The 14,652-nt window shown below is 45.4% G+C and overlaps 1 protein-coding gene across 2 annotated transcripts in view; it reads left to right on the top strand.

The window, feature by feature from the left end:
• The window catches only part of LOC132818018 (cholesterol 24-hydroxylase-like), a 51,697-nt gene that overhangs the window by 7,857 nt on the left and 29,188 nt on the right, over window positions 1-14,652 (top strand). For both annotated transcript variants that reach the window (XM_060828609.1, XM_060828608.1), the window contains exons 4-5: window positions 7,101-7,174; window positions 10,745-10,831. In XM_060828609.1, the coding sequence (XP_060684592.1) occupies window positions 7,101-7,174; window positions 10,745-10,831 (161 nt within the window). The remainder of the gene's footprint in view (window positions 1-7,100; window positions 7,175-10,744; window positions 10,832-14,652) is intronic.

The following is a 14,652-nucleotide window of genomic DNA, read 5'->3' as shown; positions in this document are numbered from 1 at the left end:
TAGTTTTATTTATTGTTGTGTGTCATGATTTTTATTTTTTCAACAGAAAAGCCAGCACATATTGAAGCAGCGTGATGGATGGTCAGTTAAAGAGCTCAATAAAACTCCTATTTAAACTTTCTTCCCCAACAGAACTCAAACCTTTTTGATTTCTTCATTCTCAGGATGTGAATGTTTGCCAAGATAGAACACTCGCTTGGCCTTGTCACCACCCCCTCCCTAATTCTGTGATCACGCCAACCATACAACCCTCTGGAAAGTCTGCATTCTTCCCATTGTCACCTCTTGCACGTTGCTTTCTCATACCACACCCGTCAGTGTAACACTCTGATATAACACACACCCCTCAGTGTAACACTCTGATATAACACACACCCCTCACTGTAACACTCTGATATAACACACACCCCTCACTGTAACACTCTGACATAATACACACCCCTCAGTGTAACACTCTGATATAACACACACTCCTCAGTGTAACACTCTGATATACCCCACACCCCTCACTGTAACACTCTGACATAATACACACCCGTCACTGTAACACTCTGATATAACACACACCCCTCAGTGTAACACTCTGATATAACACACACTCCTCAGTGTAACACTCTGATATACCCCACACCCCTCACTGTAACACTCTGACATAATACACACCCCTCAGTGTAACACTCTGATATAACACACACCCTCAGTGTAACACTCTGATGTAACACACACCCCTCACTGTAACACTCTGATATAATACACACCCCTCACTGTAACCCTCTGATATAACACACACCCCTCACTGTAACACTCTAATACATTACACACCTGTCACTGTAACACTCTGATATAACACAAACTCCTCACTGTAACACTCTGATATAACACACACCCCTCACTGTAACACTCTGATATAACACACACCCCTCACTGTAACACTCTGATATAACACACACCCCTCACTGTAACACTCTGATATAACACACACCCCTCAGTGTAACACTCTGATATAACACACACCGGTCACTGTAACACTCTGATATAACACACACTCCTCATTGTAATACTCTGATATAACACACACTTCTCAGTGTAACACTCTGATATAACACACAGCCATCAGTCTAACACTGATATAACGCACACCACTCATTGTAATATGCTGATATAACACACACCCGTCACTGTAACACTCTGATGTAACACACACTCCTCAGTGTAACACTCTGATATAACACACACACTCAGTGTAACATTCTGATATACCACACATCAATCACTGTGACACTCTGATATATCCCCCCTCCTCTCACTGTGACACTCTGATACATCCCCTCCTCTCGCTGTGACACTCTGATGTATCCCCCTCCTCTCACTGTGACACTCTGATACATCCCCTCCTCTCGCTGTGACACTCTGATATACCCCCCTCCTCTCGCTGTGACACTCTGATATACCCCCCTCCTGTCGCTGTGACACTCTGATATACCCCCCTCCTCTCACTGTGACACTCTGATATACCCCCCTCCTCTCACTGTGACACTCTGATATACCCCCCTCCTCTCACTGTGACACTCTGATATACCCCCCTCCTCTCACTGTGACTCTCTGATATGCCCCTCCCGAAGTGTAACAGCTGTTCCTTCAGCTGTGTGGGCCCTCACCCTGGGATTTCTCTCTGAATGGCACTGGCTGATTGTTCTTGCAGTGACCTTGCACAGCTGTGAAGGCGGAATGGCCTACTTTCCCACGACTCATCAAAATCTTTTTGGTTAATAATTCCTCTATAAATCTCTCAGTGCCTAAGTTTGATTGGCCCGAAACGTTGATTTCGCTGCTCCTTGGATGCTGCCTGAACTGTGTGCTTTTCCAGCACTGGTAATCTCTTATGCCAACTGCCTCAAGGCAATTTTCTGTGTTAAAGATGCAGGTCATTAATGAGAGCTGTGATTTATCCATGATTTGGAGATGCCGGTGTTGGACTGGGGTATACACCATTAAAAATCACACTACACCAGGTTATTGTCCAACAAATTTAATTGGAAGCACGAATGTTTGGAGCGCGGATGAAGGAGCGTCCAACCTGTTGGACTATAACCTGGTGTTGTGTGATTTTTATCTGTCATTTACCTCAACCCTCAATGTGGTTAACTGTTATAATGCTAGCTCCGTAATGGCTCTGTTAGTAATGCTAGTGTTAAATGAAACCAAAAGAAAACCAGAAAGTCAGAGGGTGGATCTTTTTCCTGCCCTGAATTATTTGCTTTCATTCATGGTCTAAGTCCTGCCCTCAGTATCTCTTAGTAAACAAATTGAGGAAATGAATCTTCCTGAAAGCTTCATATGAAGCATTGGCTGAGAAAAGGCATGGGACGGACTTTGCCCCAGTTACCCAGGGCTTGGATGAAGTCTTCATTCCTTAGGAAATCCTGCTCTAGAATGAATGTGACAAAGACTCAGCAGATTGAGTCCTGAGATGAGGCAGGTCCTATTATGGGAGAGTGACTGGAATGGGCCTGTACTTCCTGGAAGTTAAAGACTGCAAGAGGACCTTCTTCTTAGAGAACTTGACAGGGTAGAACTGAGGTAAAAACAACGATTGCAGATGCTGGAAACCAGATTCTGGATCAGTGGTGCTGGAAGAGCACAGCAGTTCAGGCAGCATCCAAAGTGCAGCGAAATCGACGTTTCGGGCAAAAGCCCTTCATCAGGAATAAAGGCAGAGAGCCTGAAGCGTGGAGAGATAAGCTAGAGGAGGGTGGGGGTGGGGAGAGAGTAGCATAGAGTACAGTGGGTGAATGGGGGAGGAGATGAAGGTGAGAGAGAGGAGGAAAACTTCTTTAAGGCAGGCATCCTTGCAAGAGGGTTAAAATCAACAAGGTAAAAACAATGACTGCAGATGCTGGAGACCAGATTCTGGATCAGTGGTGCTGGCAGAGCCCAGCAGTTCAGGCAGCATCCGAGAATCAGCGAAATTGACGTTTCGGGCCAAACAAACTGAGGCACTGAGATATTTATGGAGGAATTATTAACCAAAAAGATTTTGATGAGTCGTGGGAAAGTAGGCCATTCAGTTTTCACAACTGCACTGCATTTTGGATGCTGCCTGAACTGCTGTGCTCTTCCAGCACCACTGATCCAGGGTAGAACTGAGGGGCTGCTTCCTCCCCTGGCTTGAGAATGTTGAACGAGTAATCCTAGTTCAGGGATTAAGGATCTAATTTCAAAACGAGATGCAAAATTTTGCAACTCAGAAGATGGAGCATCTTTAGAATTGTGGCCCCAAGAGAGGTGTGGCTGTTCTGTCACTGACCATCAAAGACTGAGACTGATAGATTTTTGAACACAAAGGGAATCAAGGGAGATGGGGGTCAGATGGGAAAGGGAAGAGTTTCATGGTGAAGAGTTTCAGCCATGATCGATTGAACAGTGTAACAAGCTCAGGCGTCAGGGTGGGTCTGATCCTGTCCCATCGCTTCAGTGTGGCTCTGGGAGCTGACCTTCATGAACTTTCTCACATTCAGTCTCACACACATGAAGTGTGGAAACTGGAACACATTGCAATGCCTTCGGAATTGTATGTGTTTTCCTGGAAAGAAAGGGTCACAGTCTGCAAGGTCTCGTCCCCAAGTGTCCACTCCTCTTGTCTATGTCGAAATGCTGACTGTCAACAGGCTTTTCAAATGTAAGGCCATCTCAGGAAGATCCGATCTGAGTGTCCACATATAGACAACCCATCGCAGAAGGGGTACATGTAGGGGAATGGGTCTGGGTGTGTTGCGCTTCGGCGCGTTGGTGTGGACTTGTTGGGCTGAAGGGCCTGTTTCCACACTGTAACTAATCTAATCTAATCTAATCTAGCTCCAGTACATCTCCCTGAAGTCTTATCCTGAAATTCCAACTGCAAGGCCAATGACTAAAGTGTGGCCCTGGGCATCGAACAGGGACAGGAATGGCTGTTGCAGGTTCCAGGGTTTAAATGTTTTAGCAGGGTCAGAGATGGGGGTAAAAGAGGGGGAGGTGTGGCATTGCTTGTCAAGGATAGTATTACAGCGGTGGAAAGGACGATGGAGGAAGACTTGCCATCTGAGGTAGTTTGGGCTGAGGTTAGAAATACGAAAGGTGAGGTCACCCTGTTAGGAGTTTTCTACAGGCCTCCTAATAGTCCGAGAGAAGTAGAGGAAAATATTGCGAGGATGATTCAGGAGAAGAGTGAAAGTAGCAGGGTGGTTGTTATGGGGGACTTTAACTTCCCAGATATTGACTGGGAAAGCTATAGCTCGAGTTCGTTAGATGGGTCGGTGTTTGTCCAATGTGTGCAGGAGGGTTTCCTGACACAATATGTAGACAGGCCAACAAGAGGTGAGGCTATACTGGATTTGGTTCTAGGTAATGAACCAGGCCAGGTGTTAGACTTGGAGGTAGGTGAGCACTTCGGGGACAGTGACCACAACTCGGTGACTTTTACTCTAGTGATGGAAAGGGATAAGTGTGCACTGCAGGGCAAGAGTTATAGCTGGGGGCAGGGAAATTATGATGCTATGAGGCATGACTGAGGATGCGTGGATTGGAAAAATAGGCTTCAAGGGAAGAACACAAATGATATGTGGAGATTGTTCAAGGAACAGCTAATGGGTGTCCTTGATCAGTATGTACCAGTCAGGCAGGGAGTAAAGGGTCTTGTGAGGGAGCCGTGGTTTAATAAGGAATTGGAATCCCTTGTGAAAGGAAGAGGGCGGCCTATCTAAAGACGAGGCGTGAAGGTTCAGTTGGGGCGATTGAGAGTTATAAGGTAGCCAGGAAGGATCTAAAGAGAGAGCTAAGAGCAGCGAGAAGGGGACATGAAAAGTCCTTAGTTGGTAGGATTAGGGAAAACCCAAAGGCTTTCTATAGGTATGTCAGGAATAGAAGGATGACTAGGGTAGGTATCGGTCCAGTCAAGGATAGTAGTGGGAAGTTGTGCGTGGAGGCGGAGGAGATTGGAGAGACACTAAATCAATACTTTTCGTCAGTATTCACTCAGGAACAGGACACTGTTGTTGATGTGAATATTGAGTCACAAGTGATTAGAATGGATGGCCTTGAGGTATGTAGGGAAGAGGTTTGGGAATATTGGAAAGGATGAAAATAGATAAGTCCCCTGGGCCTGATGGCATTTATCCTAGGATCCTCTGGGAAGCTAGGGAGGAGATAGCGGAGCCATTGGCCTTGATTTTTATGTCGTCGTTGTCTACGGGAATAGTGCCAGAAGACTGGAGGATAGCGAATGTGGTCCCCTTGTTCAAGAAGGGGAGTAGGGATAGCCCTAGTAACTATAGGCCAGTGAGTCTCACTTCTGTTGTGGGCAAAGTCTTAGAGAGAATTGTAAGGGATAGGATTTATGAACATCTGGATAGGAATAATGTGATCAAGGATAGTCAGCATGGTTTTGTGAAGGGCAGGTCGTGCCTCACAAACCTTATTGAGTTCTTTGAGAAGGTGACCAAGGAAGTGGACGAGGGTTAAGCAGTAGATGTGGTGTATATGGATTTTAGCAAGGCGTTCGATAAGGTACCCCATGGTAGGCTAACGCAAAAACTACGGAGGTATGGCATTGAGGGTGCATTAAAAGTTTGGATTAGGAATTGGCTGGCTGGAAGGAGACAGAGGGTAGTAGTTATTGGTATAGGTTCATCTTGGAGTGCAGTTACTAGCGGTGTTCCACAAGGATCTGTTTTGGGACCATTGCTGTTTGTCATTTTTATAAATGACCTAGAGGAGGGGCTTGAAAGCTGGGTGAGCAAGTTTGCGGATGACACGAAAGTCGGTGGAATTGTGGACAGCGAAGAAGGATGTGGGCGGCACGGTGGCACAGTGGTTAGCACTGCTGCCTCACAGCGCCTGAAGACCGGGTTCAATTCCCGACTCAGGCGACTGACTGTGTGGAGTTTGCACGTTCTCCCCGTGTCTGCGTGGGGTGCTCCGGTTTCCTCCCACAGTCAAAGATGTGCGGGTCAGGTGAATTGGCAAGCTAAATTGCCCGTAGTGTTAGGTAAGGGGTAATGTAGGGGTATGGGTGGGTTTCGCTTCGGCGGGTCGGTGTGGACTTGTTGGGCCGAAAGTTTCCACACTGTAAGTCTAATCTAATAATCTAATGTGGCAGGTTACAGCGGGATATAGCTAAGTTGCAGAGCTGGGCAGAAAGGTGGCAAATGGAGTTCAATGTAGCTAAGTGTGAAGTCATTCACTTTGGTAGGAGTAACAAGAAGATGGATTACTGGGCTAATGGTAGGCTACTTGGTAGTGTGGATGAGCAAAGGGATCTTGGTGTCCATGTACACAGATCTCTGAAAGTTGCCACCCAGGTAAATAGTGCTGTGAAGAAGACATATGGTGTACTGGGCTTTATTGGTAGAGGAATTGAGTTCCGGAGTCCTGAGGTCATGTTGCAGTTGTATAAGACTCTAGTGCGGCCTCATCTGGAGTATTGTGTGCAGTTTTGGTCGCCATACTATAGGAAGGATGTGGAGGCATTGGAACGAGTGCAGAGGAGGTTTACCAGGATGTTGCCTGGCATGGTAGGAAGATCGTATGAGGAAAGGCTGAGGCACTTGGGCTGTTCTCATTGGAGAAAAGTAGGTTTAGGGGAGATTTGATACAGGTGTACAAGATGATTAGGGGTTTAGATAGGGTTGACAGTGAGAACCTTTTTCCGCTAATGGAGTCAGCTGTTACTAAGGGACACAGCTTTAAATTAAGGGGTGGTAGGTATAGGACAGATGTTAGGGGTAGATTCTTTACTCAGCGGGTTGTGAGTTCATGGAATGCCCTGCCAGTAGCAGTGGTGGACTCTCCCTCTTTATAGGCATTTAAGCGGGCATTGGATAAGCATATGGAGGTTATTGGGCTAGTGTAGGTTAGGTAGGCTTCGGTCGGCGCAACATCGAGGGCCGAAGGGCCTGTACTGCACTGTATTTTTCTATGTTCTATGTTCTAAATGCAGAAACATCAACTGGTAGGAGCTGTGGCCCTCTCAGTGATAACAGTGAAAATTAGAGATGTTATGTGCAGAAAATGAATAAATTGCCAAAGTATCACAGTTCAGTTATATCATTTTTTTATTGCAGGAATTCTTGATGTCACCAAAATATCCCAAAGACCCTTACACATACGATCTCCTCTTCAACCTTTTTGGTAAAAGGTATGTGGACCTGAGCTCAAACAAATTAGTCAAAGTCAACACATGCCCTTCAAATAGGTGCTACTTTCTTGTAGTTCACATAACACCCAAAGATGCTCCTCATCCCTGGGGGCGACACCGTGGCTCAGTGGTTAGCACTGCTGCCTCACAGCACCAGGGACCCAGGTTTGATTCCAGCCTCGGGCAGCTGTCCGTGTGGAGTTTGCACATTCTCCCCGTGTCTGCGTGGGTTTCCTCTGGGTGCTCCGGTTTCCTCCCACAATCTAAAGATGTACAGGTTAGGTGAATTGGCCACGCTAAATTGTCCGGTGCATTAGGTAGGGGTAAGTATAGGGTTGGGATAGGTTGCTCTTTGGTGTGGACTTGTTGGGCCTGTTTTCATAATGTAGGGAATCTAATCTAATCTAGTCTTATTGTAACAGTGAAATGATACACCCCCCTCACTGTAACACTGATATACCCCACACCCCACACTGTAACACTGATATACCTCACACCCCTCACAGTAACACACAGATATACCCCACACCCCTCACTGTAACACTGATATACCCCACACCCCTCTCTGTAACACTGATATACCTCACACCCCTCACAGTAACACACTGATATACCTCACACCCCTCACAGTAACAGTCTGATATACCTCACACCCCTCACTGTAACACACTGATATACCCCACACCCCTCACAGTAACACACTGATATACCTCACACCCCTCACAGTAACAGTCTGATATACCTCACACCCCTCACTGTAACACACTGATATACCCACACCCTCACTGTAACACTGATATACCCCACACCCCTCTCTGTAACACTGATATACCTCACACCCCTCACAGTAACACACTGATATACCTCACACCCCTCACAGTAACAGTCTGATATACCTCACACCCCTCACTGTAACACACTGATATACCCCACACCCCTCACAGTAACACACTGATATACCTCACACCCCTCACAGTAACAGTCTGATATACCTCACACCCCTCACTGTAACACACTGATATACCCCACACCCCTCACTGTAACACTGATATACCCCACACCCCTCTCTGTAACACTGATATACCTCACACCCCTCACAGTAACAGTCTGATATAGCACACACCCCTCACTGTAACACATTGATATACCCCACCCCTCATTGTAACACTGATATACCCCACACCCCTCACTGTAACAGTCTGATATACCTCACACCCCTCACAGTAACAGTCTGATATAGCACACACCCCTCACTGTAACACATTGATATACCCCACCCCTCACTGTAGCACTGATATACCCCACACCCCTCACTGTAACACTGATATATCTCACACCCCTCACAGTAACACACTGATATACCCCACACCCCTCACTGTAACACACTGATATACCCCACACCCCTCACTGTAACACTGATATACCTCACACCCCTCACAGTAACAGTCTGATATACCTCACACCCCTCACTGTAACACACTGGTATACCCCACACCCCTCACTGTAACACTGATATACCCCACACCCCTCTCTGTAACACTGATATACCTCACACCCCTCACAGTAACAGTCTGATATAGCACACACCCCTCACTGTAACACTGATATACCCCACCCCTCACTGTAGCACTGATATACCCCACACCCCTCACTGTAACACTGATATACCTCACACCCCTCACTGTAACACTGATATACCTCACACCCCTCACAGTAACAGTCTGATATATCCCACACCCCTCATTGTAACACTCTGATGTACTCACACGCCCTACTGTAACACTGATATACCCACACCCGTCACTGTAACACTCTGATATAACACACACCCCTCACTGTAACAGTCTGATATAATACAAACCCTTCACTATATCACTCTGATATAAAAAGCACCCCTCACTGTAACGCTCTGATATATCCTGCACTCCTCACTGTAACGCTTTGATCACCCTGCATCCCTCACTATGACACTGACATACCCTGCACCATTCACTGTAACAGTCTGATATAAAAAGCACCCCTCACTGTAACACACTGATATACCCCACACCCCTCACTGTAGTACTGATATACCCCACACCGCTCACTGTAACACTGATGTATCCCACACCCCTCACTGTAACACTCTGATATACTCACACATCTCGCTCTAACACTCTGATATAACATATACTGTACCCCTCACTGTAAAGCTCTGATATATCCCACACCCCTCATTGTAACACTCTGATGTACCCACACGCCTCACTGTAACACTGATATATCACACCCGTCACTGTAACACTCTGATATAACACACACCCCTCACTGTAACAGTCTGATATAATACAAACCCTTCACTATATCACTCTGATATAAAAAGCACCCCTCACTGTAACACTCTGATATATCCTGCACTCCTCACTGTAACGCTTTGATCACCCTGCATCCCTCACTATGACACTGACATACCCTGCACCATTCACTGTAACAGTCTGATATACCCCACATCCCTCACTGTAACACTCTGATATACCTCACACCCCTCACTGTAACACTCTGATATACCCCACACCCCTCACTGTAACACACTGATATACCCCATACCCCTCACTGTAAAGCTCTGATATATCCCACACCCCTCATTGTAACACTCTGATGTACCCACATGCCTCACTGTAACACTGATATACCCCACACCCCTCACTGTAACACTGATATACCCCACACCCCTCACTGTAACAGTCTGATATAACACACACCCCTCACTGTAACACTGATATACCCCACACCCCTCACTGTAACACTGATATACCTCACACCCCTCACTGTAACACACTATATACCCCACACCCCTCACAGTAATAGTCTGATATACCCCACATCCCTCACTGCAACACTCTGATATACCTCACATCCCTTACTGTAACACTCTGATATACCCCGCACCCCTCACTGTAACACTCTGATATACCCATACCCCTCACTGTAACAGTCTGGTATACCCCACACCCCTCACTGTAACACTGATATACCTCACACCCCTCACTGTAACACACTATATACCCCACACCCCTCACAGTAACACTCTGATATACCCCACATCCCTCACTGCAACACTCTGATATACCTCACATCCCTTACTGTAACACTCTGATATACCCCACACCCCTCACTGTAACAGTCTGATATACCCCACACCCCTCACTGTAACACTCTGATATACCCCACACCCTTACTGTAACACTCTGATATACCCATACCCCTCACTGTAACACTCTGATATACCCTGCACCCCTCACTGTAACACTCTGATATACCCATACCCCTCACTGTAACACTCTGATATACCCCCCCTCTCACTGTAACACTCTGATATACCCATACCCCTCACTGTAACAGTCTGGTATACCCCACACCCCTCACTGTAACACTTTGATATATCCCACTCTCTTCACTGTAAAAAGATGTGATATACTCCTCACAGTAACACTCTGATATTGTCTGGACTTTATGAAGTTGCAAGAGTTTTAATTCCAGCATTCCTGTACAATGGTTACTATCTCGGTATTGTCATGTTGTTTTTCCCAGGTTTTTAGGACGTGGTTTACTGACTGATACCGATCACAGACACTGGTACATGCAGCGCAGGGTGATGGATCCCTCCTTCAGCCACTCGTAACTATTCACTTCTGGTTTTAAACTCTGTTTTATTCTTTCTGCTTAATGCTGATCAGGCTCAAAATCTAGTAATCTTAATGCTCACTGAACCAGTGATCTCCCTAGTGCAGGACAGATCACAACAACTGGAGGACAATCTCCTGCAGCATTGAATAGTAATATTTTAATGAGATGTAAAACTCCACGTAGATGAGGATTTGAAGGATCCATTGGCCCTACATTAAACAGATGGGAATGCTTCGAAGCCTTATCAGTGTAGCTGCTGAGGTCTAGTGGGTGGGGAGCTTTAGGAACTAGAAATCCTCCCAAACACCAGGGCATGTTTAATCTCTTTGTGTAAGGGATTACATTCAATTTCTTCTTACGCAAGGGGCCAAAGGACAAATTTCTAAAAGATGAGGTTTGGTCCAACCCTAAACAGAAGTTTAAAAATCGATGAATTGTGAAATAAGCATAAACAGCTTAATGAGCAAAAACATTGAACAAATAACAAAAACTGAGAAATTAATAAAGATGGCCATTAAAAAGTGCCCAAGTAGTAGAACAAACTGACAATTCTTTTATACCTTTTAGTTTGAGAATCAAAGGTAATAAGAGATAAACCAGACTCCAAGCCAGGTAACCAGAACCAGGCTAGTCATTGGATTTAACTAGCATTCCTGCAGAAGGGCTCATGCCCGAAACGTCGACTCTCCTGCTCCTTGGATGCTGCCTGACCTGCTGCGCTTTTCCAGCAACACATTTTCAGCTTTAACTAGCATTGAATTAACATTCACCTCTGGTGACAAACATTCCAAACTTGCTTAAACAGAACTCGTACACGAAGGGGAGGGGTGCAGGAGCCGGTTATCAGTCAGCCTGGGATTTGCTTTGCTGCAGTCATAGAGGTATACAGCATGGAACCAGACCCTTCATCCCAACTAGGACCACTTGCTTGCATTTGGCCCATATCTCTTCAAACCTTACTTGTCCATGTACCTGTCCAAATGTCTTTTAAATGTTATAATCATACCTGCATCTACTACTTATTCTGGCAGTTCATTCCACATATAAACCTCATTGTCTGAAAAAATTGCCCCTCGGATCCCATTTAAACCTTTCTCCTCTCGCCTTAAAAGTATGCCCCCCAGTCTGGAGCTCCCCCACCCTTTGCTGTTCACCATATCTATACCCCTCATGATTTTGTAAACCTCTATATGGTCACCCCTCAACCTCCTTTGCTCTGGTGAAAAGACCCCCAGTCTCTCAATCTCTCCTTATAACTCAAACCCTCTAGTGTCAGCGATCTCTGAGTAAACCTTTTCTGAACCCTCTCCAGTTTAATAATATCCTTCCTCTCGCAGGGTGACCAGAACGGGACACAGTACCCCAAAAATGGCCTCATCAATATCCCATACAATCTCAACATCTTGTCCCAACTCCTATACTCAAAGGTCTGAACAATGAAGGCAAGAGTGCTAAACACCTTCTTAACCCGCCCTGTCTAGCTGTGACCTGGCGTCTGGTAGGTTTTAGGATTTTGGAGGAGGTGGAAGAGACGTGTGTGTGCATCTGGCTCTCTTCTAGCCTCAGGATTCACAGTCATTCTGTCATTCACACACTATCGCACTCTCTCTCGAAATCTCACACACTCATACAGACTCAGGCACCCACACACACACCCTGATACACTCTCTCACTCATTCTATTGCTCACTCTCACACACAAACACACATTTATTCACTCATACACACACACACACGTACACACACACTCACAATACATGCACACACATTCACACACTCTGTCATGTACACACACTTACACATCGACACAAACCGACACACACAACTGAATAAAGCAAATACATAGAACACGAGCTCTCGTACTGTCACATACACACACATACTCTCACTCAGTTTCACTCACACACTCACTCTGTTACTCACTCTTGCACAGACACTGTTGTGTTTTTAATGTCAGCCACAGACTGCACACAAAGGCACTTAGAGCAGACACAGTGCCCACATGACTGGAGTAAACCAACTTGTCCACAATTGCATTTCTCCACATATCCCAGAAAAAGAATTTGCCTACATTGTCATTTGCAGTTACTAGTAATGCCAGTTCCCAATTTACATGGTCACAAGTAAAATTATGATTCAATATCAAATAGTGAATTAATTCTAAAACAAATACAGAAATTGTTGGAAAAGCTCAGCAAGTCTGGCAGCATCTGTGGAGAGAAATCAAAGTTAACATTTCGGATTGAGTGACCGTTCCTTTGAACACAGAAAGATTTTGAGGAAGAATCACTGCACCCAAAACGTTACCTCTGATTTCTCTCCACAGATTATTGCCAGACCTGCTGAGTTTTTCCCAGCAATATCTGTGCTTGTTTCTGATTCTCAGCATCTGCAGTTCTTTTGGTTTTTACTTAATGAATTAATTGTAGTCAGTTCCACTATCAGTCTCTGCAAATGTAATGCACACATCGTCTTTACATTGCACAGGTCTCCTAAAGATATGTGCTTACATTGCAACCTTCTTGGGTATCTGCTCATTCCCAGCAGAATGGGCAGCACGGTGGCACAGTGGTGCCTCACAGCGCCAGAGACCCAGTTCAATTTCTGCACATTCTCCCTGTGTCTGCATGGGTTTCATCCGGATGCTCCAGTTTCCTCCCACACTCCAAAATGTGCAGGTTAGGTGAATTGGCCAAGCTAAATTGCCTGTGGCATTAGGTGAAAGGGTAAATGTAGGGGAATGGGTCTGGGTGGGTTGCACTTCAGCGGGTCAGTGTGGATTTGTTGGGCCAAAGGGCATGTTTCCACACTGTAAGTAATCTAACCTAATAATGTTCCTTCTCTAGGGAGTGCTGTTTCCATGGCAACTGTTTTTACTGGTCCATTTCTGTTGCTGGGGAACAATGGTCCTCTGGGACTGATGGTCATCCTGTAGTCTAGCCAAACTTCACTTTGATTAGTGTAATTTCACCCTGGTTTTTCCACCCACACCTATTACTGCTTCTGGCTTTAGTAGGTTTTTCACTATTGGAAAGGTGATGCAACACAACTTTAGTCTTTGCACAGAATGTTTTTCATGTCTTCAGTTGGTGCATTTCTCCACTGAAGATCTATGTTGTACAGGTCTGGACCTGGTCCATTTATTTATGATCCTTTTAGTGAGTTTTCCTGTAACCTCCACCAACCATTTGATTGGGGTTAGCATACAGATGATGAATTGTTGTTGAATCCTTTTTTGAAAGCTGGATTTGTCACGTGTGAACTGAGGGCCACTGTTACTCATCACAATGTCAAGAATGGCCTAACGACTGCTCTCAGGCATTCACTAATCTCATTGGTAGTCATTGGTGTCAGCTGGTCTACTTCCCAGGAGGGAGGATAGTGGTTGACATCGAGAAGATAATCAGTTCTTGCAGGAATGATGAGGATGACGAGGGTCTGTCTAGATATCATGTTTCATGAATGGCTCCTTGATCCATTTAGCTTGGGAGTTGTTACAAGCACTACGCTAGCAGTTGTGACCCTGAATCTCATTATGTTCAGCAAGGAGAGAATGTCTTTTGCTTTTTCCTCAGTTCCTAGACTCAATTCCTTCATATCTTGCACTTCAACCCCTCTTTTCTCATTTTCTTAGCGGTAATGATTCCACCTCCTTTGTTCAAAAGGGCAGCCGAGAGTATCACATCCTCTCTTAATGCCTAGTACAATCTTATAGCAACAAGAGTGTCTTTAATGTGTTCAGGTAATCCTTTCCTCAACACTTACAGAGATTCCTCTTGTTTAGTGCACTTGATTTGTGCAAAACTATTCTGT

This window comes from Hemiscyllium ocellatum, chromosome 8 (genome assembly GCF_020745735.1).
Source record: "Hemiscyllium ocellatum isolate sHemOce1 chromosome 8, sHemOce1.pat.X.cur, whole genome shotgun sequence".
NCBI lineage: Eukaryota > Metazoa > Chordata > Chondrichthyes > Orectolobiformes > Hemiscylliidae > Hemiscyllium > Hemiscyllium ocellatum.
Note: the sequence above shows the minus strand (reverse complement) of the source record. Positions and strands in the feature narration are given on the sequence as shown.